This window comes from Ylistrum balloti, unplaced genomic scaffold, assembly GCF_031769215.1.
Source record: "Ylistrum balloti isolate Yb309-2 unplaced genomic scaffold, AGI_CSIRO_Ybal_v1 Utg369890, whole genome shotgun sequence".
NCBI classification, from domain to species: domain Eukaryota; kingdom Metazoa; phylum Mollusca; class Bivalvia; order Pectinida; family Pectinidae; genus Ylistrum; species Ylistrum balloti.
This window is the reverse complement of record NW_026782023.1, coordinates 5001-32460: the sequence shown is the minus strand read 5'-3', so window position 1 is coordinate 32460 and position 27460 is coordinate 5001. Positions and strand designations below refer to the sequence as shown.

The 27460-nt window shown below is 32.8% G+C and overlaps 2 protein-coding genes across 2 annotated transcripts in view; one reads left to right on the top strand and one right to left on the bottom strand.

The window, feature by feature from the left end:
- LOC132546438 (signal transducing adapter molecule 2-like) lies at nucleotides 1-21500 on the top strand. Its single transcript, XM_060210149.1, has 16 exons — nucleotides 1-79; nucleotides 1691-1775; nucleotides 2629-2704; nucleotides 3319-3417; nucleotides 4814-4899; nucleotides 5331-5397; nucleotides 8280-8352; nucleotides 9273-9406; nucleotides 10515-10600; nucleotides 11054-11148; nucleotides 11934-12019; nucleotides 12547-12637; nucleotides 13189-13243; nucleotides 14117-14291; nucleotides 15209-15414; nucleotides 15814-21500. Exons 1-16 carry the CDS (start codon nucleotides 37-39, stop codon nucleotides 16022-16024), a joined length of 1668 nt encoding a protein of 555 aa, XP_060066132.1. The 5' UTR covers nucleotides 1-36; the 3' UTR covers nucleotides 16025-21500.
- Nucleotides 21501-24459: 2959 nt separating this feature from the next.
- Nucleotides 24460-27460, bottom strand: part of LOC132546450 (uncharacterized) — a 3131-nt gene continuing 130 nt past the window's right edge. Inside the window, exons 1-3 of the mRNA XM_060210163.1 lie at nucleotides 27401-27460; nucleotides 26411-26572; nucleotides 24460-25037 (exon numbers count right to left, since the gene is read on the bottom strand). The exon at nucleotides 27401-27460 is cut by the window's right edge and continues 130 nt beyond it. Coding sequence (XP_060066146.1) covers nucleotides 24460-25037; nucleotides 26411-26572; nucleotides 27401-27460 — 800 coding nt within the window. The remainder of the gene's footprint in view (nucleotides 25038-26410; nucleotides 26573-27400) is intronic.

Here is a 27460-nt window from a genome sequence, read left to right as displayed (position 1 = left end):
AGTAAAGGAGAACAACAGCTGATTAAAAGCAAGAAAATGCCGTTGTTTGCGAGTTCAACGCCTTTCGACAAGGATGTCGGTAAGCATGGCGCACTGAAGAGTAGATTAAGGTCGTTCTTTACATAAAATGTTTCATTGTGCTCTTGAAATCGAACCTTTATTTCCTTCATTCTGTATGACATGTCAACATTGTATACAAACGATCAGCTTTGTCCGCGGGTGTGTGTTTATCAAGTCGTCTCTTTTCTTCAAACTTTTTTGTTAAGTATTCATCCTATGATACCTGAATTTAACATTGGCTTATTATTTATTAAACGTGGTAGTTTTTCTCTCAAGCTTAGGATTGGAAGAAATAGCTATATTTAGACTAACACGCATTTCACTGACACAATGCTCACAGTCACATCCCTCAGTGACGACATCGATATATATTCTTAAATGTGTATGTAACCAAACTGCTTTTGTCAAAAATGAAACAAAAATTTTGGTGAAGAAATATGATTTGTTTTTTTGTCTGAAAATGCTTTTGTATAGCTTTAACAAATAACCACGGGTGCCATCCGTGATTTCCATTCAAAATATAATGTCACCATTCACTTCCTCTTTTTTTATTTACCTCTTGATGTCAAATCCACGGTTTTCTATGCGGCTTTTTATTTACTGTAGAGTCATCAACTGCAATCGGAAACTTAAAAAAAGGAAACAAGGGAAAGATTAATACTGTTAGTCAAACACCTATCATATGAGTATCAGTTCAAGTCTGTAATAAATAGAATCAATTTACATGATTGTACATATAAATATGTTCATCTTTCCACTAATTTGATTTATCAGATCTTCTGTCTATATGTTTTTTTTAACTCAAGAGACCATATTTATGTGACATCAACTGGATTTTGTTTCTGTTTGCATTCACAATATCTCTCTCAATACTTTGGTGGGAGTGCAAATGTTCAGTTAGCCTACATGTATACTAGTCTACACGCAAAGTTATTAAATACTTTTTCAAATCTCTGCTTGACTTACAGACTTATCCAAATTGGTTGTTACTTCTGTTTCTTTTTTTATTCTTAAAATATCTTGTTTTCAGATAATACATATAACAGATATACAAAAGATAATGTCAGGCTTCTTAACAACAACGTCATTATCCACATGTATCAATTTACAACATTATAATACATGCACACACTACATTCATAATGGTATACATTATCATTACTTCTTACAAGCAGTGGGGAGTGCTACTTTTCACTATACTTGTACAATTCTTCATGTTTATTGATGTTGGATTTAAGGCTCTTTCTTGTGTTTATATAAAAATTACTACATTTTGAGGTACAGTTATTATTATTATGACACTCTTAATGGCCTGTCAACACATAAAAGGTACAGCATTCCTTTCATTTTTATATATTCCGACAGCAAAAGAGTGTTGTCCTGATGTTGAGTCTATGGTGTAGTTTTACGAGTTTCTGATTAGAAGAAGTATCCATAGTTATAGCTCAAGCACGTGTATATCTAACAATGTTAATGTGTTAATGATTATGTTAAAATCATGCAAAGTTTTCCTCAGCACAGAAAGAAGAGATTTAATAAAAATTTTGAAATTGATGTTCCCTGAAATGAGAATGTTGACTGAGTGAGAAAAAAAATGTGTCTATTTTTCCAATGACTTTCTCACTTGCAGAAAAGGCCACTAGTGAGATGAACACTGCTGAAGACTGGGGATTGATCATGGATATTGTTGACCAAGTGAACACAAAGCCAAATGGGTAAGAGTTTCAACAATATAAATACATTGTACAGTGTTTCATGACATAATAAGTCTACTTTGTAATAATCACTAATCAGATAATGTGTGTTGACCCAGTTTGCTATATTTTATTACGTTTTTCTTTTTTTTATGCAGATATTTTCAGTCCTTGTCTGTGATCTTTTTGCAGAAATTAATTACATTTTACAGTGAGCCCATTATTCATAACGTACATGTATTTCTTCTTATTATAACATCAGATATTGAAATGCTTGTTTACGTAGCAAAAATTTTCAACAGAAGACACTTCATTCATCTATAACCCTGAGCTGGTAAATACTTGCCGCAACATACTGCTTATTTAGAGATATCTCTGTTTTGCTCATTCGTTTGAGCATAAGACCAATAAACCAGGGGTCATGCACTTGAATTCTAACAAATTTATATCAATAAAAAGTCTTTTTCCATTGGTGTCTTTTTCTGTACTATGAAATATTACATAATCATACCCTTTAGCATCACTGTGACCCTGGGAAACTCTAGGTCTTTTCTGGAGGGGAAGTATGTAACCCTGGAAATTAGCTAGAAAAAATCTCTTGATCTATAGAGCATAAGACTAGTGACCTGGAGGTCCTGGTTCAAATCCGGATGGAAGTATTAAAATAAATTATGACCTCTAGATCTGTTACAGCAGTATCAATGATGCCAATTACAGACTTTGAAGCATTTCCATTGTTTATGTTGCCTGACTTATTACATTTGTAGCTTGGTTGAAAAATAAAAATAAAATTAAAATTTGTTCAAAGAGGAAACATGTATTGTGTACTATACATTAGAAACAGCTTTTACTAATTTTTTGTCTTCTTTTCCAGTCCAAGGGATTGTTTGAGGTCTATAGTGAAGCGTTTAAACCATATTGTCCCTATAGTATCAATGCAGGCTTTAACTGTAAGTGTTTCACAATGTTGAAAACAGTTTCAATTTTTGATTGTCATGAATTATTGCTATCAAAAGCTTGATGAGGTGGCAGTCAAATGTACAAGTATATTTCCAGAAAAAAATTCTTATGGACCAATATATGGTATTAGTATTAAATGCACATATTATTACATTAATTGTGGATAAGGTTTGTTTACTGACACTGTCTAATATTTTATGTATGTAGTAAAAAAGATAGATGTATTGTACATACATCTATGTATATCAGGTATGAAGATCTCAAATTCCTTTAGAAATAGATGAAGAAAATTTTCAGTGATATTTTGGTCCAGTTTTACTGTTGAAAACAAGGCTGTTTCCCCCAATCAAATTGTGTGTAATTTCCCCAAAACAAAGCCAAATGCAAGAATATTTACACATTTTTTAGATAATCCTGTTATATTTTCCCATTTTATGAAGGTGCAAGTTGTTTTACATTCATAATTTTTTAAGTAAAACAGGCAGTTTTTACTCCTTCAAAGATCTTTGTATAATTCTCTTTGAATTATTGAACCATAAATGAATAGTAAAAGTAGGAGATATTAGTGATATTGATGTTCAGAAACTGTTGAATTTTGTTTCAGCTGTTAGATGCTGCTGTCAACAACTGTGGGCGCCCATTTCATTTGGAGATATCCTCCAGAGATTTCATTTCTGAATGTCGAACATTGATTGGTCAGAAGGTAAATAAGCTGATGAATACGATTTCAAAATTTTTTAGAGAGATGCTGAAATGAAATTGACAGTAACATACATATTAGCCTAATGTTCTCCCTTGTTGTGTCGCCTGCAGAGCTGGCGGACACTTAGGGATCACTTTATCTGTCGTAGGCGTCGTCTGTACGAAAGTTTTCCGGACTTTTTCCGGTTATGCTTTTGAATTATCAAAATGAAATTTGGTATATGACTTCTTGTTGGAAGGGTACAGATTAAGTTCGATTTCCAGCTGTCTGTGTCCCTTCTTGGCAGAGTTATGCCCCTTTGAACTTAGAAAATTCTCTGGGAATATTGTTTTCTGGACTTTCTTTGGTTATGCTTTGAATTATCAAAATGAAATTTGGTATATGGCTTCTTGTTGGAAGGGTACAGATTAGTTATGATTCTTGTCTGTCTGTGACCCTTCTTTACAGAGTTATGCCTCTTTGAAAATTCTTCGAGAATATGGTTTTTTGTACTTTTCTTGATTATGCTTAGAGTTTTTAAAATGAAATATGAAAAAAGGGCTTTATGGTCGACCATTACAGGTAAGGTTCGATTCACGAATTTCTGGGCAGAGTTATGCCGCTTTGAACTTTGAAAATTTCTCAGGAATATTGCTTTGCGCAGTTTTCCCTTTATGCTTTAAGTTATAGAAATGAAATTGGATATTACAACTTTATGGTTGAACGTTGCACATCCAGTTTGATTTCTGGGTGACTGTGACACTTTATGCAGACAACACATACAGTTCTGAGGAACTCTTGTGTAATACTTAATGCTTATCAAATTATGTATTGTCCTTTAACAGGAAAAATGTTTTTACCTTTAAAATAGTGTGATATACAGCTATCAGAGTGGATAATGAATTACCTATAATTAGACAGTCTGTGGTTCTGAAAGATTAGGTATATCAGTAGAAGGTGTTTCAGGGTCAAGAATAGTGCAGTCAATAGTACGTTTGTAACCTCAGCTGAATGTGTGAGGTGCACTGGTGGTTTGTCTTTCTCAGGAAGCAGAGAGACGGACCAGTCTCTGCTGTCACAGTTTTGTCCTTGGGCAAAACGCTTAACCCCAGCTGCTCTGAATGGCATGCAGTGGGCCTTTCATATGTTGTTCAGATATGTAGCCACCAGCTTCTTCAAGGAGACCCTGCCTCATCATGACTTGGCTGTTCATTGGATAATGAACCAAGCCAATGAAACTGGTGAGATGTTACACAGCAACTTAATATGCTATTTTGATCATCTTGTCAACCAACCAAACAATTTAAATCTGGTATTTCAATGTTTCAAAAACAAGTTTAATATCCCTGAGTCAGGGAATATTCTGTTAGCATCAACTATGGTTTGTTTGTAACAAAATGTTTGTTTTGTTTTTTAGGCTCATCCAAAAGTGTCCGAGAAATTAAAGGGTTTGATAAAGAAATGGGCTGAATCAAAAGAATTTAAAAATGATCCCGCCTTAAGGTACCCGAAATATTGTTACTGATTTCTACATAGGTATCACTCCTGAATTATTTTCCATAACATCAGTTGTATACATAAAGCAGTATATTAGTATTGCTAAATTTATTCTACGTCTGTACTTCAGCAGCTGGCTCTATGGAAAATTATTTTGTAACTGGTACCTAGTTCTTGAAGAAGTGAACACTATATATCATTGACTTTGAAATGTTGACTCTGATCTTTTATTGAGTAAGGTTTTCCTTTAATTTGAAAGAAGTAAAATCCTTTGTACACATTTACAATTTTGAATTTTTTATGTAAATGATAAGGTATATGTATGACTAGAATCACAGATAATGAAATAAAAGGAAAGCTAGAGTAGCCATCCATATGATCCAAAAGTAACAGCAGTAGTTATTATGTGATTTTATAAAGTTGTTTTTGTTTTTCAGTCTGATACCATCATTTTATGATAGTCTGAAAAGTGACGGTCATGATTTCCCAGATTCAGATGGAGCGGTATGTTGTCATAAGATTAAAATATTTGAAGTTTAAGAAAAATACAATTTGTATGTTTCTCTCACACACTGATTATTTCTTGATGATTAATCATTAAAGTGACTCTTGATAGAAAGTATATGTAAGTAAAAATCAAGTGATTATGAAGAGTCACAAGGGACCTAAAAGCTTGTGGCCCTTGGACTAGTTGAATTGTATACATGAGATTAGAGATACTGTAATTAATATCACTTATTAAGAGTAATAAGGGTTATTCTGTATCTGCCTATTTTCCCATATGTGACGAGGCCTCGAAATTTGAGATGTAAAAGAGCCTTGGCTTGACAGTTAGATCCACTATGATATCTATAATTACAACTAATGATTTTATCTCACTTGTATAGTTTAAGAAATATTCATTATTGTATGTTGAATAGTTTATTCGGCTATACTCTAAATACTTCATTCAGCTGCATCTAAATAGTTTATTCAGCTGTACACTATATGGTTTACTCAGCTGTACACTAAATAGTTTATTCAGCTGTACTCTAAATAGTGTATTCAGCTGTACACTAAATAGTTTATTCAGCTGTACTCTAAATAGTGTATTCAGCTGTGCTCTAAATAGTTTATTCAGCTGTACTCTAAATAGTTTATTCAGCTGTACACTATATAGTTTATTCAGCTGTACTCTAAATAGTTTATTCAGCTGTACTCTAAATAGCTTATTCAGTTGTACAGTGAAAAGTTTCTTGACTATTGATTAAATTGATTTTGCCACACAAGCTTTTTAATACTTTTTACTGAACATTATTATAGTCATCAGTATTCACAAGAAAAAAAGCTTGTTTTGTAATTTTTAAAATTTTTACAAAGTTCTATCAATGTACTTTATTAAATTGCATTATTTTTAACAGCAGACCACAGTATATGAAATTCAATTAAGGTGATTTTTTTAAAAACAAATTCATGGCTGTCATGGTGATCTCATTGAGAAATATTCTATTTCTTTGTGTGATAAGCAGCTGGACGTATTTGATGTTCGTTAGTTTTTCCCATTAGCTTCATTGTTGTATAACTTTTTAATCATTTGAGAACATGACACTTTATACTTGGATTGACCAAGATCGTCAATGCAGATGTCGTCCATGAAGCAGAAGATGCTTATTATTCCGGAACACCCAGTCTTATTGTCTTTATACCTTTTTCAAGAGTCTTTGTGTATATCTTTCTTTAATTTGTTCATACTTTGCCCTATTTTTATTGAATCTGAGTTTAGAACTAGAATGTGAATCTGAAATCTACCATCACATAGTCATGACATAAGGGCTCAATATGTGATCAATTATGTTTCAGATTAGAGTTCAGGTATTTAGAACTGACATTCTACTTTCTCGAGTATTTACAGCATGTCAATCTATCATTAACAGACTTTAAACAAATTCTGCCTGTAACATTCCCTGCCTATTTTTTTGCTCTACTCTTTCCCTTAAAACTGAATTTTACAATCAGTCTTCACTAGTAGTTTTCATTGAATATTTTGCTATTCGAAACACAATGAACAGATAATCAAAAAGAGTGTGTTTTTCTCGTTGGCCAAAGTAAAGATTACTACTTAATGTCTTCCTTTTAGAAAATAAACTTTAAAAAACTTTGAAATGTACTTGATGTAGTGTACTCAACTTTAATGACATCTTGTAATATCTGACTGCATTTATCAGAATGGCAACATTCATCACATTTCCTGAACAATAACTGCCTTCTATTTGTAACCTGTCTACTCTGGAATTTGATATTTTTTTGAAAAAAGTAATTCTTTGCTTATCTATCATAAGAACCCATATGTCCTGATAATAACACTCACTCATGGGCCTGACAAATACACGTGCTGATTAGGGTACTTAAAATGGGCACTGTTAACAAAGTGTAGAGTTCACCAAACTACACAAATTCATATTAAAGTTAAAAAAGGGTTTTCCCCAAAGAGTGCCCCCTGCTGACACTGACTTTTCCATCACTCTCTCATATGTGACACTATGCTCTAAACATAAAAAAAAACCTTATCTATAGTCGTTTCTTTAATCACTGTGTGGCGTAGGAAATGTATTTTCCTTTTAGCAAACATAGATATAAGCAATCAGGTATTTAATGTTCACAAATTGCTGTGTCCCTCAGTGATTTATAAACAAGGCTTCTCAGGTGATACAAATCCCCTTGGTCCCATTTGATCAAAATCTGTTCAGAAATGAAGTTACTATAGCGATGATTTTCTATAGATAGTAACAGTGATCTTAATGTTGACCCTGGTATACTGAAAGACAAAATTATTCAAGGTATTATGATAGGTGACCAATATGTAAAGTTGATCAAAATCAGTTTGGAAATGAATTTGCTAGATTGATGACAAAATGTGACATACATACGTACAAACAGAAGGCTATATCCCCTCCGCAGTTGCTGCGAGGGTATAATTGTTAACAAATCATTGTTGTAGGTCAAAACCTTGGTAATGTAACATCTATCAACTTTCTTTGATTTTCCTTGATTACATTAGATTTTCTTCTCCAAATGAATTTTAAAATCAAAAGTGAGCATTGATGATATACATGTATAAAGCAGATTGAAAGAAACTTGTGTGAAATACATGAAAATATGGAATGAAATGAAAAGAAGATGTCAGAAACAAGACTTCTCTCAAATTTTTATTGTAAATATTTCCTTCAGTATGAGTCAGTCACAGCATTGCCTGTGGAGACTCAATTAAATTAATGTGAAATTTTCAGTGAATATTCTGGGAATTATTTCAGCTCTGAGAACATTTGTTTTCAGTTTTCCTTTTGCAGTTTGGCATATAAATTGATGGTACTGTCTTCTGTAATATTGAATTTCTTGCTGACTTGTAGCCTAAGAGAACGACAGTCAGCTCCGACCCAAATGTTGTCAGTAATCAGCAGGAGGAGGACGATATTGCCAAAGGTAAGTTTTATTTTCATAGAGTAATCTCCCTTGAAGACAGCGATGGATGGAACACAGAATTGCTTATTGTCTTCTGGTTACTTTGTTATGATTATTTGAATGGCTATAATATGAAATAGTATTACAGATGTAAATGCCTTCTATACATCTGTTTTAAATAACAGTTTCACTTTCAGATTGATGTTGTACAATTTCAAATGCCATGTTTTTTCAGTTCATCTCCTGCTTTTTATGCAATGTTGCAAATACTTCTCATCAGGAGCCTCTGTAATGATTTATCACTTTAGTTCCATAAATATTTTGTTGTAAGTACCACATCATGTTTGATTCTTAAAAAATAATATAAAAAATAATATAACCACCAGATCTCTTAGAATTTTTTTTTCATTTTTTTTTAATCAATTTGCGTTTCCTTCAGTAGAACGACGCTAGTGGGAAAAATGGTTATCTAGATTGAATACAAATTCTAATATGATGGTATATCATGATGGGAAACAAAATTAAGCTGTTTTAATGGTACTATATAGAAAACACACATATTGTTAAACCTACTGTATTTGTATAATCTGGTTGCAATCGATCATTACATAAATATCACGTGTCAGTGTCACATTCGATATTTTCACATCATAAGATATCTTATTTGGATGAAACACGTCTACGGTTATATGACATTTCAAAACTAGTCAGAATGAGACAATTTCAAAAGTGAAATACTCAAACAATAGAATAAGGGAACAGATTATCGTCACACAGACAGCTAGGCTTTTTATACCTTCCCCCCAAAAAATTATGATGTGGAAAAACACGAAATTCTTCGGTAAAGGGTTGATAAGCCATAAATAATTGTCTGTAAGAAACACTTGATGTTTTAAGAAATGCAGTGTGTGGTCTCTGATGCTTCTTTTTTATTGTTGCAGCTATCGCACTGTCACTGCAGGAGTCTGACAAAAATGCTTCTCAAAAGACAACATCCCTTTATCCTACTGGGTACTCTCTACCCTCTGACTCAGCCACATACGCCAGCATCAGTAAGCCAAGAGAGGTGAGAAAGGTATGTATAAACAAAATAAAGACAAAAGTTTACCTTCTTAATAAAGTGATTTCATTTCCAGTAAATTTTCGATTAATGTAGACTAATTAATGGCTGATATAACTTTTTATTTCTATTTTGTGGTATTATGAAAACTTTCTGTTTTATTTTGTGGTATTATGAAAACTTTTTTTATTTTGTGGTATTATGAAATTTTTTTTATTTTGTGTTATTATGAAAACTTTCTGTTTTATTTTGTGTTATTATGAAAACTTTCTGTTTTATTTTGTGGTATTATGAAAACCTTCTGTTTTATTTTGTGTTATTATGAAAACTTTCAGTTTTATTTTGTGTTATTATGAAAACTTTCTATTTTATTTTGTGGTATTATGAAAACTTTTTATTCATGTGGTACAGGACTACAATTCAAATGTCATTCTTTTTTGTCCGTCTCATCACATGTTCAGTATAAAACAGATATATTGTAAATTAGCATGTTTTGTATGTCCCAGCCGTTTAATGGGTTGAGAGTTCAAGAAGAGTTTCCAAAGTGTCCATCTACTGTGTCCTGTGACATCAGGTTCCAAATCAATGTAATATCTTCTCAACAGATGTGGTTCTGTCAGGACATGAAGCTCAATACCTTAGTATATTATTGTGGTCATTGGTCAAGATTTATGGGTCATCAGAGATTGCATTTCATCACTTTAACTTGTAAAAGGTCTTGGTCAAAATATATTTTATGAAACTATGAACAGATTTTGGTTCAGATTCACACCATATTTATTAAGAAGTCATAATACCTATTTTCACATCTGAACAGGTGGTCATCATTCTGGATTAAATGATCAAAATATTTGCAATAAAAAGGTTTTGTACAAGATGTGTCATGAAACCCTCAACAAATCTGCACCATAGTAAATTCTAACAAAATTTTCTAACCTTATTAGGGTCTGATGGAGTAAAAATGTTGATGGTCACATTTGACAACTTTTGCAATAAAAAACTTGCTCATTAGACTTTAGGCTTAAATGTCTTCTAGCTTTGACATTTATCTAGTTCAGTACATTTTAGCAGTTTTTCCCAGTAAAAGCAATACATTATCTATGATTTGTTTTTTTCGGTGCAGGTTCGAGCTCTGTATGATTTTGAGGCAGCAGAAGATAATGAACTGACCTTCAAATCAGGAGAGTACATCAGCGTTACAGATGACAGGTTTGTTTATTCCATCTAGGTATTCTCCTATGTGTGAAATTTGATATGTTAATATAACATGTGATTATGTAACTGTGGTATTATAAAATGGTAGAAGCATTAAATAGATATGGAATCACTTTAGCTGTCATGAAATTGAATAATGATGCTGTCAAAAATGATATAGAGCACAACCATCTAGTTCTGTATCTAATTCTGTCTGAATTTGACGTGTTGTGCTGGTACCACTTATCCATGTAGACTCAAGATTCTGCAAATTACTTAAAAACTGATTCACAGTATATTGTAAACTGGTGTAAATTTTCATTTTGTTAGTCTTTGTTTTAGCTTTCATGAATCATAATAGGTGTAACTATACTGTGTTTTAAACTTTGCAGCATTATTTAAATTTATTTTACACTACTGTAACATGTACAGATCTGAAACTATACATTGGTTTGTGATTTTTTTTAGCGATGACAATTGGTGGAAAGGGTTTAACCAACGAGGAGAAGGTTTGTTCCCTGCAAACTTTGTCACAGCGGACCTTTCTGTGGAACCAGAAGATTGTAAGTCACTTTCCTACATCAGGTGACTGGGTCAAAATACAAAGCATTAGCATGCTTGGTCAGTCAGTTACTCTGACACCAAGTGGTTGTCATAATATTAGGCTGAACTTTAAATATTCCAAATAGTATATATATTGTACATATGTAACATATAATCACAGATGAAAAAAGATGACAGTCACAAATAACAAAGGGAGACAATCACAAATCTCAAAGGGAGACATCCACAAATCACAAAGGGAGACAACAACAAATCATGAAGAGAGATAAATTTTGACTTATGCCCTCTTCAAGCCACGAATTAGTGATCTTTGCCATCAAATGGCCAAAACATATCTTCAACTGGAAATGATATATATATGTATCGAATTATGAAATGGAATTTTCCCCATATATGTTGATATATTCTATAAATATTGAATATGTCTGCTATTAATTCATGCCAAGAAAGGAGAAACATGGCTTTCAGAATGTTAGAGATTAATGTAAAATATTTACTGAACAGAAATTGATATAAAGGTCTACCTATTCCAATTTGTTAACAATGAAATGACATGTATTCCATACTCTAGTTAATTTCACATTTAACTACTACATGTGGGGTACAATAAGGAAAATATTCAAAGGAAGTGATTGGAAACTGAGGTTTGCTTTGGTCAGCTGAAGTTAGGAATTACACTTGATTTATGCATATCTAGATGGTAATTCAGTGACAGTAATTTAATGTCATTGAAATTTCTGTGAGATTTCTTTCTTTACAACATACACATTTTTTGTCTTGATAGCTAAAGAAAAGAAGAAAGTGCAGTTTAATGAGGAGGTGGAGGTAAAATCAGTTGATGTTCCCCCTGAGGAAGTGGACATTAATGAGGTAATTTTGACACCTTTGTCTCTCTCACCGGTTTTTAATGATGAATAGAATCTTTCACTCTTTGTTATTATCTCAACCAGAAGGTAAGATGTTTGGACATTGGGCTTTGTTCATTGCTAATTGTAATAGTTTATTTTAGCTGATCATTAGCTGTTGCTTGTAAAACTCACTACATCACATCATCAGTAATGATTTTTCTCATTACATTGCATCAATAAATTATATCTGGAACGAAGCTCCTCTATTCCATGGTCTTAGGGACAAATACATGTTGAATATCAGCTGGATAGCATCAGATTGTGTTATATTGCCATAAAACTGCTGGATTATAACATATTAATGATAAAAGAATGAGATGAAAGATGATATAAGAATCAGCAATACAGGCCTAGTGAGACTTTGTTTTTGGGAATAATTTTACTTACATTTTATATTTTGTAAGTTTTTAGTATCATTTTCAGGGATAAACTAATTGCTGGCTATCAACCATGTCATATATAAATTTGGGGACTTTTTCACGATTCCAGGATAAGATTGACAAGGTATTGCAGTTGATACAGAATGCTGACCCTACAGGAGAAACTCAGCCAGACTCTGAGGAAATGCTTCGCTTGGAAGGTAGGGACAAAGCTGTCTGATTATTATCCCTGTGTGCAGAATCGTATTTCATAACTAATAAAGTGTGTTTAAAAAATGAGGGATTTTGAAATAGATTAGGTTTTATAGCTCACCTGGCATGAAAGGACAAATGAGTTTGTGCCATCTTGCGACGTCCAGTGTCAACTTTATCCTTTAAAAACTTCTTCTCTATAATCAATGGACCAAATTTTACCAAGGGTGAAGCCTGTCAAAATTTGCAACCAAAATGACCTTGACCTATGTTCAAGGTCAAAGGGTCAAATTTTTTTCAAGCATTTAGATGACTTCTTCCTATGAACTCACTGGACTAGAGACATGATATTTTGCTTGTATATATATATATATACCCCAGGATAGTGCTGCAGTCCCATTGGACCTCTAATTTTATCTATTTTGGAATATTTTCACTTGTATGAACAGCACATGATCAAGATGTTTTACTTAAAAAGCTTGATATACTTACAATAGAAATGCATAGAAATGATTTGTTCAGCTATAGTGGAATTCTAAATGTTTTGTTTTCTTTTCAGAAACCTGTAAAGGAATGGGTCCACTCATAGACACAGAATTAGAGAAGATTGATAGGTATTATTTCATGAACAGATATTTTAACGATAAAGAATGCTGATGTTTTGAAACTTCATTGTTTTGATGATAAAGGTGAACATTTTCTATGATAAAACATCAAAGAGCTTTAACATATGTTTAAGTGCAGATTTTCAAACTATGTTTCCATTTTTCTTCTTTTTATTTATCTGTCTGTAAGCCATGTGATCAATCCACTTACATCCTATATAGTCTATACAATTTTATTTATCTCACAACAATAGCTAAACAAGCTTTAAGAAGACATAAAGTGTTCTTGTTGGTTGGATGGTATGACAAGAAGGGTCATACTGTGAGAGTACCTGAGGAAAACCCTAGGGTTGCGGGGGTGGGTGGGGGATGGTGGGGATGGGGAGTTCCATAATACCTCCTTTCATACCCTTTCTGAAATCAAACCACAGATGTCTATAGATGTAAAAGGTGTTGCCCTTGCCCAACCTGATCACCCAGTGTTTGGCATAGCTGTGTTATTGTCTTTAGTTAAACTAGGCAGTCTATCTAATGCGAATCACAGTTAATATCAAACCCTCTCTGGGCTTATAGATAAGATGGGTTTGATCATGTAACCTTGCTAGACATTGATAAAATAGATCTGATTGTGTTACCCTACCAGGGCTTCTTGAGAAGACAAATATGATGGTGTAATTCTGTCTGGGCTTATTGATAATATAGATATTGATTGTTACCCTTCTTGGGCTTATTGGTAAGGTTAATTTGATTGTGTCGCCCAATCTGGGCGTATTGATAAGACAGATCTGATAGTGATACCCTCTCTGGGCTAATTGATAAGATAGAAACATTTGTATCTACGGAGGTATATAATTAAATATATACTTATTTGATAAATGACAGGAAGCATGCAAGCCTGTGTGAGATCAATGCCAAGGTGGTTGATGCGCTACAGATGTACCATAACTTGATGAAGGAGGACCCAAATCCATACGCTTCATTTAAGGGTGGAGTGCCTCCAGGAGCAATGAATTTCTCGCACCCAAATATGTCTATGACACAGCCTTTATCTAGTCAGGTACATAACTTCCAAAAAAATCATGATGACGATTGCTGGATTGGTTGTTAACAGGTTTTCTGTCTTTTTGGCTGTTCTATCTCTAGGTGTTGTCTCACAGAGACAACTTCTGACTATTCTATTGGAATTTCTGGTACCGCCCAAATATCATATTGAAGCCTCCAATTTACTTCTGATTCATATTTGTTGCCAATTCTTTATTGAAAATGTTTTATCTGATTGTCCTGAGGATGTGATTTCAATTAAGAAAATTCAATCCTGAATCATCTATTATTAAAATTAGATTAAGATAAACGTTTGTGGTATGTCCTACATTTTGAAGAAAAGGATGAATCTTTGTTATGTGTCTGTCTTTTCTAATCATTGGTAATCTGTTATAAAATTCTATATAAAAATACCTAGATCCCCAAAACCACATTGTATTTGTAATGTTCCTAATTTCATTGATACAGTGAACAGAATTATATAAACAGAGTGTTTTGTAAATATCCATTGTGCGCCAAGAGTGCTCTAGAACAGAATTAAGTGTATCTCAAGTACGGACACTATTTCATTCAAACTGAGAATTGACACACTTCATCAACAAAAGTTATATGAGTAACAAATGAATGCCTCTATTGAAGTGTGTGGAAAGTTTTTCCTTTACATGTGTGTGCTACATGTAGGTAGAGTTCAGTAAATTCTGTAATTGTGCCATATTGTCTGAATTTCTATTTTGGACAAATGATCTCTGTACATGACTTTTTCTTTGTTATCAATTAGATATTTTGTATGCATTATTCTTGTCCATATCTTTCTTTTGACAAGGGTGTGTAAGTTTGATAATATCATAAAGTTTTGATTTATAAATGATATGTTTTTCATACTCTTGCTCTTGAGCTTCATACCTTGTACTTAAAACTTTGTAATACTTGTAGTCAATGTACAATGGCCAACAACAGTACATGCCGGGACAAGTTCAAATGCCAATGCAAAATCAGATGCAGATGCCTCCCCAAGGTCAAGGTCAAATATCGCAACAAGGTCAAGGTCAGATGCCACAGGGTCAAGGACAAATTCCACAGATGGTTGTTGGTCCACCATCACAAGTTTATGTGCCATCAAACAGTCAAAGTTTTTCAAAGTATGTAATTTTTGTATAAGTTGTCCCTATTGATAAATGAAAACAAATTCAGATTGATGATGTCCCCAGTTCATGAATGATAAGTTTAATTATGAATTCAGTTTTAAGTTTGAATTAATTTCTGAAATAAGACCTCATGATTTGGATTATATTTTGCATGATATTTAATGATGAATTGATTGACTTTGCAAAAGCCTAAATTTATCAGTGGTTTCACACCCTTTTGTAAATTTATGTTGATAATTGTTTATAAAGTATTTTAAGTAAAAAGAAATGAAATAAAAGAAATGCAATAAAACAATGTTATAGTTCAGGTTTTGGTTTTGGGTAATGGTCCTATTTTCTAAGCTACTGTTACTGTTCCTGTTTTAGTCTATGTTTTTATGTTTCTGTTCACAGTGTTGCTAGTGGAACGGAGACTTCTGCTTATACATCATCACCTGGTGTCACCACAAATCCTTCCCAGAGTTCCATGCAGAATATGTCACAAAACGTTCCCCCACAGACGCAGTCTAGCATTCAGAACAATTATCCTGCACCCCCACCCCTCGGGGCACCTGGCGGACCCCAATTTTACCAACAGGCTCCACAACAGCAACCTCTTCTATGAGGAAAGAGGGAGAAAACTTTTAGTTTTTTTTTAAATGAACAATTTCATCATGGTGATTACTTTTTACCACAAGCTATTACCTGTGAATTTATTGTGTACTAATGCTGTTTGAAAGAGGTTGTCTTTCAAAGAAGTGAAATTGAATTGAAACAAAGATGATGAAAATATAGAGAAAGATACAGAAGATGAAAACTCTGGTGTGTGAGATAGACAAATGCAACCTGCACAGTAAGTTTTGTAAGGTCGTTTTATGAAAGTTCTTCAGAAAATGGTGACATGTTCATCTGACTAGACTCTCACTGTTGAAAAGGAAGCAATTTAAGGAAAGCTGATATTCAGGTCATTTTTAGAATGATATGGGTACAAAATGCCAGGAATACAGTGATTTCAAATTTCTTTCCTTATTTTAAGAGACTTGGATAGTGAGATATGATAAGAATTGATTTTTTTTCATCATTTCATATTGCTTTATTTCCTTCATCAGTGGATGAAATCATTGCCATATGTATGGTTATTTAAATAGTTGTTTTATTGATATGTTCAAAATCCTAACACTTCCAGCTACATATATAACATCATTTAAAAATAATGTACATTTGCACCAGTAAGATACAATCAAAATTGAAATATTCAGTTAAGCTTTGAAATTATGTGAAGGTATAAAACACAATTATTTCATCATTTCCTTTCTCTCAAAATGCGTAATTCATATTTCCCAAGATATATTTGAAAATATTGATATGTGATTTTTCCTAGTACATGTAGTAATTCAACTTTTTTACAGGTAACATTTCTGTTAGCTAATTGGTGCACTAAGTAATTATGGGAATTATTGCAGCATATCTAAAAATAACTATTTATTTCACACCTAGTGTTACCTCTGTTGAAAATGTGAGACAAAGTGAAGATAGCTGACAAGCAGGAATTGTCATTGAAATGGAGATGTGCAATGTTTCAGGTGTGAATGAAATCATTCTAGTTATGATTTATACATTTAATTCAGAAATTTATGTTTCCATTCTATATCTTTTCAACAACATGTGTAGTTGGTTTTCAGTATTAGATCCATATGTTTTTTTCATCTCCATTCCCGTTGTATTATAGTGCAGAAAACAGTAAAAAGCGGTCTAAATTAATCCCTGAATATTCGGACATCTTATACTGTTTTACAGTTTGTTGTATTCTAAAAGGTTTGAAAATGAGACAAATTGTGTTGACAATATCTTCTTTCCAGCAAGACTTGACACTATATTACCCCACCAGGTGTCTGAATAGAAAGGTTTATCTGGCATTGGTTTACTGTATGCAGGCTTGTCTGGCTATATTTGTACTCACAGTATGTGAACTTGAAGAATTACTCTGTCAATGTTTGTCCCTCACGGTGTTGGATAAGACAAGATAATCAGATAATTGTCTTACAAGATCTCAAAATAGTCAGGTTAATCTTATATTTTGCCCAAGTGTCATATTAGACAAGTTATTTGACAAAATCCATGTTGTCTAGGATGTCAGGTGAGATGCTGCTATAGATGTCCTTAGCAATATAAAAAGCATAAAATTTCTAAAACATCTTTCAGAAATCACATGAAATTCCTTTCATGAAGGAATTGATTTTTCACTTGGATGTTTGTAAAGATGGTGTTATTTTTAAACTTAATGTCTGAAATGAAATTGTTTCATATGAAGACTTTTTGAAATTGGATGATGCATGCCTACCATTTTGTGCATTACCTGTGTATATTGTGCAGAATTTAGAGGGTATTTCAGAATCTCCCATGAAATGTTTGGATACTTATTCTCTGTCTAGCACAGCGTAATCATTTTGGCAGATAATTCTTCTGTATTCAAATTTACTGTACAAATTCAGATTTTGTGATAGATGGAACAAAATTTTCAGTTTTCCAAAAAGTCAAAGCGAAAAGGATAACTATTCTTTACGAAAATAATGAAACAGGAAAGAGTCTAGTAATCATGACAATCGTTTTTTTTAGTGAGTAAATAGATGACATGCATCTTTATGTCACTTATCAGTACATCTGTCATGTTTCCAATGTTTTCATGTTCCAATTTTCACAGATTAGTAGCTGCCAATTAGTAGAGAGTTCAGTTGTGTTAGTTTTTACACAGAAATTGATCATCATCAACTGATCTTCATGATTTCCATTCCATGGTAGAATAAGTCTGTATGTGTTCTTTTGTTGTTTATATATAGCAACAAGGTACACAATTTAGGAAGGGTCAAGTATGTGATAATAGGGAAAAAAAATCAAACATTTTTTATAGATATTATAGAAAAACATTTCATGTAGAAAATAATCCTTTAAGAACTACTTTCACACCTCGTGACTTGAGGTTTTTATTCTCGGCAGATATAGTCCTATCCATAGTAGATCATTTATGGTAAGTATTATCAGAAAAAACAGTGCTTTATTTTCTGTCTGAGCTTCTCCAAGATCTCTCTGGCTTCGTTTGTGTTTCAATATTGATAATTCAGGTGTTTCACTGTCATTTGTCCGAGTCTGAAAAGTTTAAGAATGTACAATTTGATGTATTTTCTGAATGCATTTATAATATATAAATATATCATTGTCATATTGATACTCGTATTTAGTTCATGAACAAAAAATCATACAACTGACTCATCAGTAGACAAATATTTTAATCTTATTCGATTTACTGTAAAATCATAAATTTTTGCGAGGCTCAAATTTTGTGGTTTACCAAAAATACACATTTTCATTGCCTGTTGATTTTGTGAATAAATCTTGCTCTCAAAATCCACTAGTACTATACTCCATGTCAAGTTTAACCTAATGATCATTTTATGGACATAGGAATTTTTAGATTTAGAGTGCCCATGATTTAAACGAAAACAAATCCCCCATGAAATTTTAGATTTAGAGTGCCCATGATTTTAACGGAAACAAATCCCCCATGAAATTTTGGATTTAGAGTGCCCATGATTTAAACGAAAACAAATCCCCCATGAAATTTTAGATTTAGAGTGCCCATGATTTTAACGGAAACAAATCCCCCTTGAAATTTTGGATTTAGAGTGCCCATGATTTAAACGAAAACAAATCCCCCATGAAATTTTAGATTTAGAGTGCCCATGATTTTAACGGAAACAAATCCCCCTTGAAATTTTGGATTTAGAGTGCCCATGATTTAAACGAAAACAAATCCCCCATGAAATTTTAGATTTAGAGTGCCCATGATTTTAACGGAAACAAATCCCCCTTGAAATTTTGGATTTAGAGTGCCCATGATTTAAACGAAAACAAATCCCCCATGAAATTTTAGATTTAGAGTGTCCATGATTTTAACGGAAACAAATCCCCCTTGAAATTTTAGATTTAGAGTGCCCATGATTTTAACAGAAACAAATCCCCCTTGAAATTTTGGATTTAGAGTGCCCATGATTTAAACGAAAACAAATCCCCCATGAAATTTTAGATTTAGAGTGCCCATGATTTTAACAGAAACAAATCCCCCTTGAAATTTTGGATTTAGAGTGCCCATGATTTAAACGAAAACAAATCCCCCATGAAATTTTAGATTTAGAGTGCCCATGATTTTAACAGAAACAAATCCCCCTTGAAATTTTGGATTTAGAGTGCCCATGATTGAAACGAAAACAAATCCCCCATGAAATTTTGGATTTAGAGTGCCCACGATTTTAAGGAAAATCAATCCCTCATGAAAATCAATGATTTTACAGCGAGTGGTTAAAAAGATAAAATTTCGTGTAAAACCGGAAAATAATTATACATTTCATGTTGAATTTCATACATCATGATAAGTTGTACAGTATATGATTGGTATAAGTATGGAATGGATGAATATGTCAGATTTCATTTGCTGTGATATGTATATTGTATAATTGTAAATGTCTTTACTCTCTGTATCAGTGGTGTAATCTGATCCGTAATATTCTGTATTCATGTCACTTATGATACAGCTAATCATTGTAGCAAAACATTATATTACTGTAAATACATGTGTTGTTATATATTTTGTTAATATGATATTGTAAATTGGAAAATTTTTAGAGTCAGTTTTTTGTTTTTAGAAGTGGCACAAATTTTCAAAAAATTACTAAAAAGCATGAAAATATTTTGTTTTCTTTTGAGTTAAAAATGCCAGAATCACAGATCAAGAGAAAAAAAATCAAAACGCAAAATGAGAGGAAAGTGTGTTATCAAATTAACTAAAATATAGAATAATTGTCTGCTGAAAATTTTCCAGTTTACAGGATGATGACTACAATGATTTGATCCGTGATGTGTAACTTTATTTATTAAAAGTAAACTTCAGTTTCTTTAAGGCTTAAAGTAAAGTGATTAACTAGATAATGGGAATAAAGTATGTACCCAAAGATTTTGTCATTTCGTTCTTTTTATCCAAATTCAAAGCTTACAGAGTCAATGATGTTGCTTATATACTTAAATTCTCACAGTAGTAAAGTTTCAATTATTAAAAAATCTTATTAAATTTAGTAAAGAAATTTAAAAACTTTTTGTGTTAACTTGGGTCAATAATTGATACTTAGGTGAATACTAGGTAATCTGTGTAAGGGTTTTTATAGTAAACATGTATCCCACCTCAGAACTTCGGACCAAAAGTTTTGTTAAGTGGTACCATCCATAGAATTGAATTGATGATTTGTTTAGAAGTAATAGGCAGGATACACTGCAAGGAATATTTGGAGTTTTGAGGTAAGGGAGATGTTTTCCTTGAATAGCCATAATGCAGATTCACATCTGAACATTTTTGTCATTATGTGGTGACTTGATACCTAACAGAGCCTTGTACAATGACTTATTGTATGTTGAAGTACTTCACTTGACAGACACAAACTGGTGATTTCGATATATGGGCACCATTTTCTCTTACTTTTCAACAGTTAAAATTATCTGATGGATGTTGACAGTACTCCAGATTTCCAGACTGCCTTGCATCATCACACAAATCTCATTGTAATTTATTGAATATTTAAATAATTTTGAATTTGACAAATAAAATAAAAATAACATTTATAATTGACTACTAGGCCACAGTGGTGGTTTTTGTTGACTATGAAGAAGCTTTGGAACTTCTTGTCTGTATGTACATAGCAGTTATTTCTCCTTTCGTTGAGATAAGCCTGAAAATAGAAAACTTGAATTGTTCATATTCATAATGTATTAAATCAGATTTTCAACTATTCTAATGCTGCTACAATGTGTCTACGCTTTTCTCGATTCTAATTTCTATAGATACTGTACAGTAATTCTATTTTTATCTTGTTTGACAAAGTCACGTATATTATTCGTTGTATTTATAACTTACTGTAATAGTATGTTTACAGTATGTTGATTGAGTGTAAAGTTGATGTTTCTGACAATGTATATATAATGTATTGTGTGTACAGATATATATCAACAGCTAAATCAGAATCTATGTATATCTAGACAAATTAAAAAAATGCGATCTACGTTTTGCTTCTCCTTTTTTATTATCTCGGTGATTCAAGCTATTTTTTTTTCGACCAGTACAATTTTGATAAGCAGATTTTGGTGATGCTTTGGACAGCAAACCAAAGTAATTTAACCATGTGCAAGCATTTAAGTTTATTTTTGCGTGTGTTTGATAATAATGATAATACTTATGCCGTCCATTTTGAAGTTTATGTACAAGTATTAGGTTCAAACAAATGACTTAAGTTTCAGGGGTAAAGAGGTGAAGGGTTATATTACATAATGTAACAGTTTATCTACAATTAAAATGTAGCATGTGTCAGGAAAATATGTTCATTAATTTGCTTTTAAGCTGACAGGAGGTAGAAGAGTAAATAAGTTCTCTGAAAGTAACTTTAAGACTGTTTACAAGGAACAAGATGCGTGGAGTTATACAGTTTACAAAAGTAAAAGATATCAAATATGTTTATTAAATTTATGCATAATGAACAGAAATGAAAATAAATAAATGGTATTCACCCCAATAAATCATATTGACATGCACTGGTATATTAAAACGATGAAACACCTACAGTGCCAAAAACTTAAAAATTTCGATATAGCCACTTGACGAAAAGACATATTTGGCCAATATCTAATATGACTTAACATTTTAATCTTTTGTGATAATATAACCATTTAAGATTTTTAGCATTTGTCTTTTACCTTATAGTTTGTGTGATTTTATTTACTTTTTGGATCGCTGTGTGTTTCACTTGTTGATGGCCCTGATGACCTTTTATGTGTTGATGCGCCATTAAGATAGTAATAATTATTATCTTAGTAATTGAAGGACATTATCATGTTAAAAAGGGGCATTTTATCAGGCCAACTATTAATGGACAAATGAGTAAAAAAAATCTTTAAACAACTTCTAAATAATTAAAAAGCCCAGAGTGCTGATATCCCGCCTGTAGCATGCAGGAATGAAGGACTACCAAATTTCTAGGTGACCAATTCTAATACCCCTCATCAAGCATCCTGCGTCCATAAACAATAACACCTTTCAACTTCTTCTCAAAAACCCCTAATCCAATTTCAATGAAATTTTGCAAAAGCCTTCCCTAGCCTAAGATGAACCAAAATTGTGAATTATAAATGCCCAAACCCCCAGGGACCTGAGGGGAGGGACCAAATGGGGTCAAATTGACTCAGATTCCAAAAATCTTCTTTTCAAGACCCAGATATGGTATTATTAAATGCTTTCATGAATGGAAACATCTTGAGGTGATTTAATTACCAAAATGAGCCTCACATTTCTTCCTGTGGATGGAATGTTTTATAAACTTTACTTATTTTCATAGAAAATTGTATTTTTGATCATAACGTTTGTTATATCCCACTGGAAATAACTTCATATGAATTATCAGTAAAGGACGACAGTTTTGATGGAATGCATGTATTGACACTGTTTCACATTTTCTGTTTCATGACACTCTAAAACTATCCTTGAACCTTTATATTCAATATTACTGATCTCAGGTGACCGTCAAGGCCGTTAGTCCTCTTGTTAAATATGTATTACTTCGATCCATTTTCAAGTTCACAGTGGATAGATGAGTAAAAGAATCTTTAAATGACTTCTAAATAATCAAAATGCCCAGAGTGGTTGTAACCCCTCCTGTAGCATGTAGGGATGTATGCTCGAATGGAGAAGTAACAATTTTGTTCATGTTCACAGGGTTTGAATGTGTTAAAATCTTTTCAATAAAATGTGCAGACTGTTGATGTTGGTTCATTAAGCGAATGAAAGGCTACCAATTTGTTCAAATGATTGACTTTGACCTAAATTCAAGGTCGCTTGAGTCAATTGAGTTGAGATCTTAAAATTTCTTTCTCGACAAGCAATATGTCCGAAGTAATGACATTTGTGTAGTGCATGTAGAAAGAATATGATTTAAAGTTTGCAGAAAATGTCTGTATGAACTAACCTTCTATGTATGCTGTGGTGTAGTTGAGAAATTTATTTTAGGCCCATTTGACCTCTTTCATATATGGGTCTTTATAGTCAGATGACCGTAAGGCCCGTGAGCCTCTTGTTTCAAAGATGATTTCATTATTCCGAAGATCACAAGTATAAACTATTTCCTAAAACCTCAGGGTCTACACTCGTTTGTCAATATAATTAACAAACAGGCTACTTCCTGTGGTAAAACCATTTGCATACATCACCCCATACCGCACACTTAGCAAACCAGTGCCATATAACTATAACAGAAATCTTTCCAAAAAGTGCTGCCTAATTATTTCTCTGTGATGAGTTGGTTGATAGCAACATGCTACTGAATGCTGTATGTGTAGTCTTGATAAGAAAATCATGAAAATTTGTTACATTATTTTCAGTGGTAGTGATGCTTTGCAGTAGACAACAAACTAATTACATTAATATATCTATGTAAAAGTCTTTTGGAGTTTTACTAAATGTTGATCTAATCCTCTAAACTTTGAAGTTCTATATATTTATTTGGATTAGAAAATTATAATAAATTAGCAGAATTAACAGATGGTTCTATAACCAAAAGTAGGACATAGTTCATTCAATTCTCTATTTTGGTAACGTTTCCCTCTTTATTTCACATCAGCCAGTAGCAGTAAACAATGAATTTTATCTCAAATCGGTAAGTAGTTCATATTCCCGATATATTTTGTGTACTCTCCAGTCCAGGTGTCTTTACTTCCAATTACGTCGTGACTGCACTTTTCTCAATACCGAATGGCTACTTACATTCCAAAGAAATCTTCTCCATATTCTTCTCGCTAGTATCAGAGGTCGTTTATATACCTCAAACTTAGCAATAGATCGCACGTTTTCTAAGCCTGCAAACTGTCCATTGTCATCCTCAAACTTGGCAATAAATCACGTTTTTTGAGCCTGCAGACTGTCCATTGTCATCCCCAAACTTGGCAAAGGATCGCACGTTTAGATCCTGAATATTGTCAATTGTCATCCTCAAACTTGGAAGCCCATCTCACGTTTTCTGAGTCTGAATATTGTCCATTGTCATCCTCAAACTTGGCAATGGATCTCATGTGTTCTAAGCCTGAAGACTGTCTATTGTCATCCTCAAACTTGGCATTAGACCTCACGTTTTCTAAGCCTGCAGACTGTCCATTGTCATCCTCAAACTTGGCATTGGACCTCATGTGTTCTAAGCCTGAAGACTGTCTATTGTCATCCTCAAACTTGGCATTAGGCCTCACGTTTTTTAAGCCTGCAGACTGTCCATTGTCATCCTCAAACTTGGCATTGGACCGCATGTGTTCTAAGCCTGAAAAATTTCCATTGTCGGAAGTTGGCGACACTGTGGATTTTGATACAATAGATTTGATGATGTTGACAATGATAAGGATTACTGACAACATATAGAAACTTCCGCTTGCGTAACACATATGCAATCCCCAAGACAGCACATATCGCTCTGTTGGCACGTGGTTGTCTGGATTAAAAGCCTCAACGCTTAGAATGCTCTTGTAACTGTGTGTGTAAATACGAACTCCAAATATGGCAGTGATGGCTGAAACAGAAACATATATACATATATCAATGATACATTGTTAATACATATTTATAGCTTAATGATGACGTTATATTGTCTCGAATGTCACAAACAAAAACAGTACACTTACAATTCCTTTGAAGCTTTATCTTCACACATAGCCAAAAAACATTTTCATCCTCAATATTCGGAGTACTGATGTGTAATGTTTCCCAGTTCTTGAGCACAATTTCAAATTAAAGATACAAAACATTGACCAGGTACACCAAAATTATTAAATATTGGTAAAATATCGTACCAAACCAAATTAATGTTCTTGTTCAGTCGTTATATCATACGTCTTATGTACTCATGGTTTTAGTTATAACTGGCTTGAACAGGAAACGGAGATATTGATGTATTTTAAACATTTCAATCAAGAGTATGGAACATGTTTACACACGAATGGCCCAGCTTACTTGTAGTGTCACCAAGGGTCAGGTGTTATATACTTCTTTACAAATGAATTAGGTTACAAGAGATATCATGATTGTGTTAACATAAAAACAATTAAAAAAAATTTAACTAGGTTTCGGGTGTCATCTCATAGATTAACCATAGAAACAGGAAGATGGCATCGTCCACACCCAATACCTCAGGCGATATTGTTGTGTTTGTGCTCACATTGAAAATGAATTTCATTTTATTATGGAAAGTCCGCTATACTCAGAACGAAGGTAAATATTTTTAAATAGGAAATATTTATAGATTTATAGATCTGATGTCACCAGAAAAGAAAACAGTCATTTAAAACTTGACTTTGTTTATTTATATTAGAATGTTCAAATTTATAGATCTGATGTCACCAGAAAAGAAAACAGTCATTTAACACTTGGCTATGTTTATTTAAATTAGTGTTATATAAAGTTTTGTGTATAGAATTCCTCGCTTACTATATAATACTTATATATTTCATGCTTTAATTGCCTGTTAAAAATGATTGAATTACAGAGAAGAAAATGATTCATTTATCAGTATACAATTTTCTTGTTGGCTGAACTTGTTTTAGAGTATTACCATATACGTAATGCTTGTTTATTTACTGAATACTGAGGTTTAATAGTACTGTACATTCTGGTTCCAACATTTGTATGTTTATCATGTGCACAAAGGCAGCAATTCAAATAAAAATTAAATATTACATTAAACATACAGTCAACAGTACGTCTATTTTTTTTTAAATGAACATATTTTCAAACAATAACATGGAACCCATAAAAAGGATGTTGCTTTCATGAATTGAAACAATGACAGGAAATAAAATTCTTCATTTTATGACGTTCATAACATTCAAGATCTCACTTGTTCTTCTAACAGAAGAAATCAAATTTGCGTGGGTGTAAAATACATACCAGACGAACTCGATAGCAGTGCTGCTAAAAGGAAGCACGTGACCAGGAAGAACTGTCGCCTTGACGATATTTTCGTAATAGATGTGATGATGACCAAAACTAGAGCAAGGACGCCGGTCAACAACGCACTGACCTCTAATCTCCCGATAACTGCTTTCCAGCCTGTAAATAGATTAAGAGATTATGTGATGTCGAAGACACTTGAGAGGATAAGGTATAAGTCCCTTATCTAATCATGTTCAGATTCTACATAAGTGAATAGCAGCGTTCAGTGATAATTTAGAAACAATGAATTAACTCCATAATACAGATGTTCCATTCTACGACTTGTTAGTAATTCTTAGTCGTGATTTAATTTAAAATCAAGGAAACGACTAAGAACAAATCAAAACTGACCGACAAAAAGTTCAAAATGTAGATGGTAAGGGACATTATCCCCATATTTCAACAAAGTTTGCGATTTGCAAATATTGATAATTCCAGAAGAACTTCGCTTGCGTATATAAATCATTTGACATAAAGAACCGATGTAACATTTTAAGCACGTTCAGAGTGTACATATGGGCTTGAAGTTCTTTCCTGCAATTGGGCAAAATTGTAAATTACGTAATTTATTTAATCTTGAGGTAAGTGTATATCTTTGTTTGGTTGTGATGTTATATATCGACCAATCAAGAAATTCATCATGGCCTATTCAATTTTGTGTTTCTGTACACGGGACATACATTTTCTGGAATATAGAAAAGACACCAGTTGATAGAGTATAAACTACATTTAGTATATATGTTATTACGAGCTATTTTGATATTATTCTTAACAACAAAAGTAACGTGCGTATGGAATTTACAAGGAAAAGGAGAAAGCATATTATTAATACTCAATATTTTACAGGTTAAATGTGAATGTCAAAAAATCAAATATCTCAATTATTTCATAAATATTAGTAACAGTATGATCTAGTATTTTGCGATAAATAATTGAATGACTTACCAGTGTTTAACAGTTGTGGCACCAATCCCTCACGAATAGCTGTATCATTTATTTCATCAT

Coding starts and splice junctions, on each gene's coding strand:
- LOC132546438 (XM_060210149.1), top strand. CDS start 37: ATGCCGTTGTTTGCGAGTTCAACGCCTTTCGACAAGGATGTCG. Junction 11,149..11,933: donor TTCTGTGGAACCAGAAGATT/GTAAGTCACTTT, acceptor TTGTCTTGATAG/CTAAAGAAAAGAAGAAAGTG. Junction 15,415..15,813: donor AACAGTCAAAGTTTTTCAAA/GTATGTAATTTT, acceptor TTCTGTTCACAG/TGTTGCTAGTGGAACGGAGA.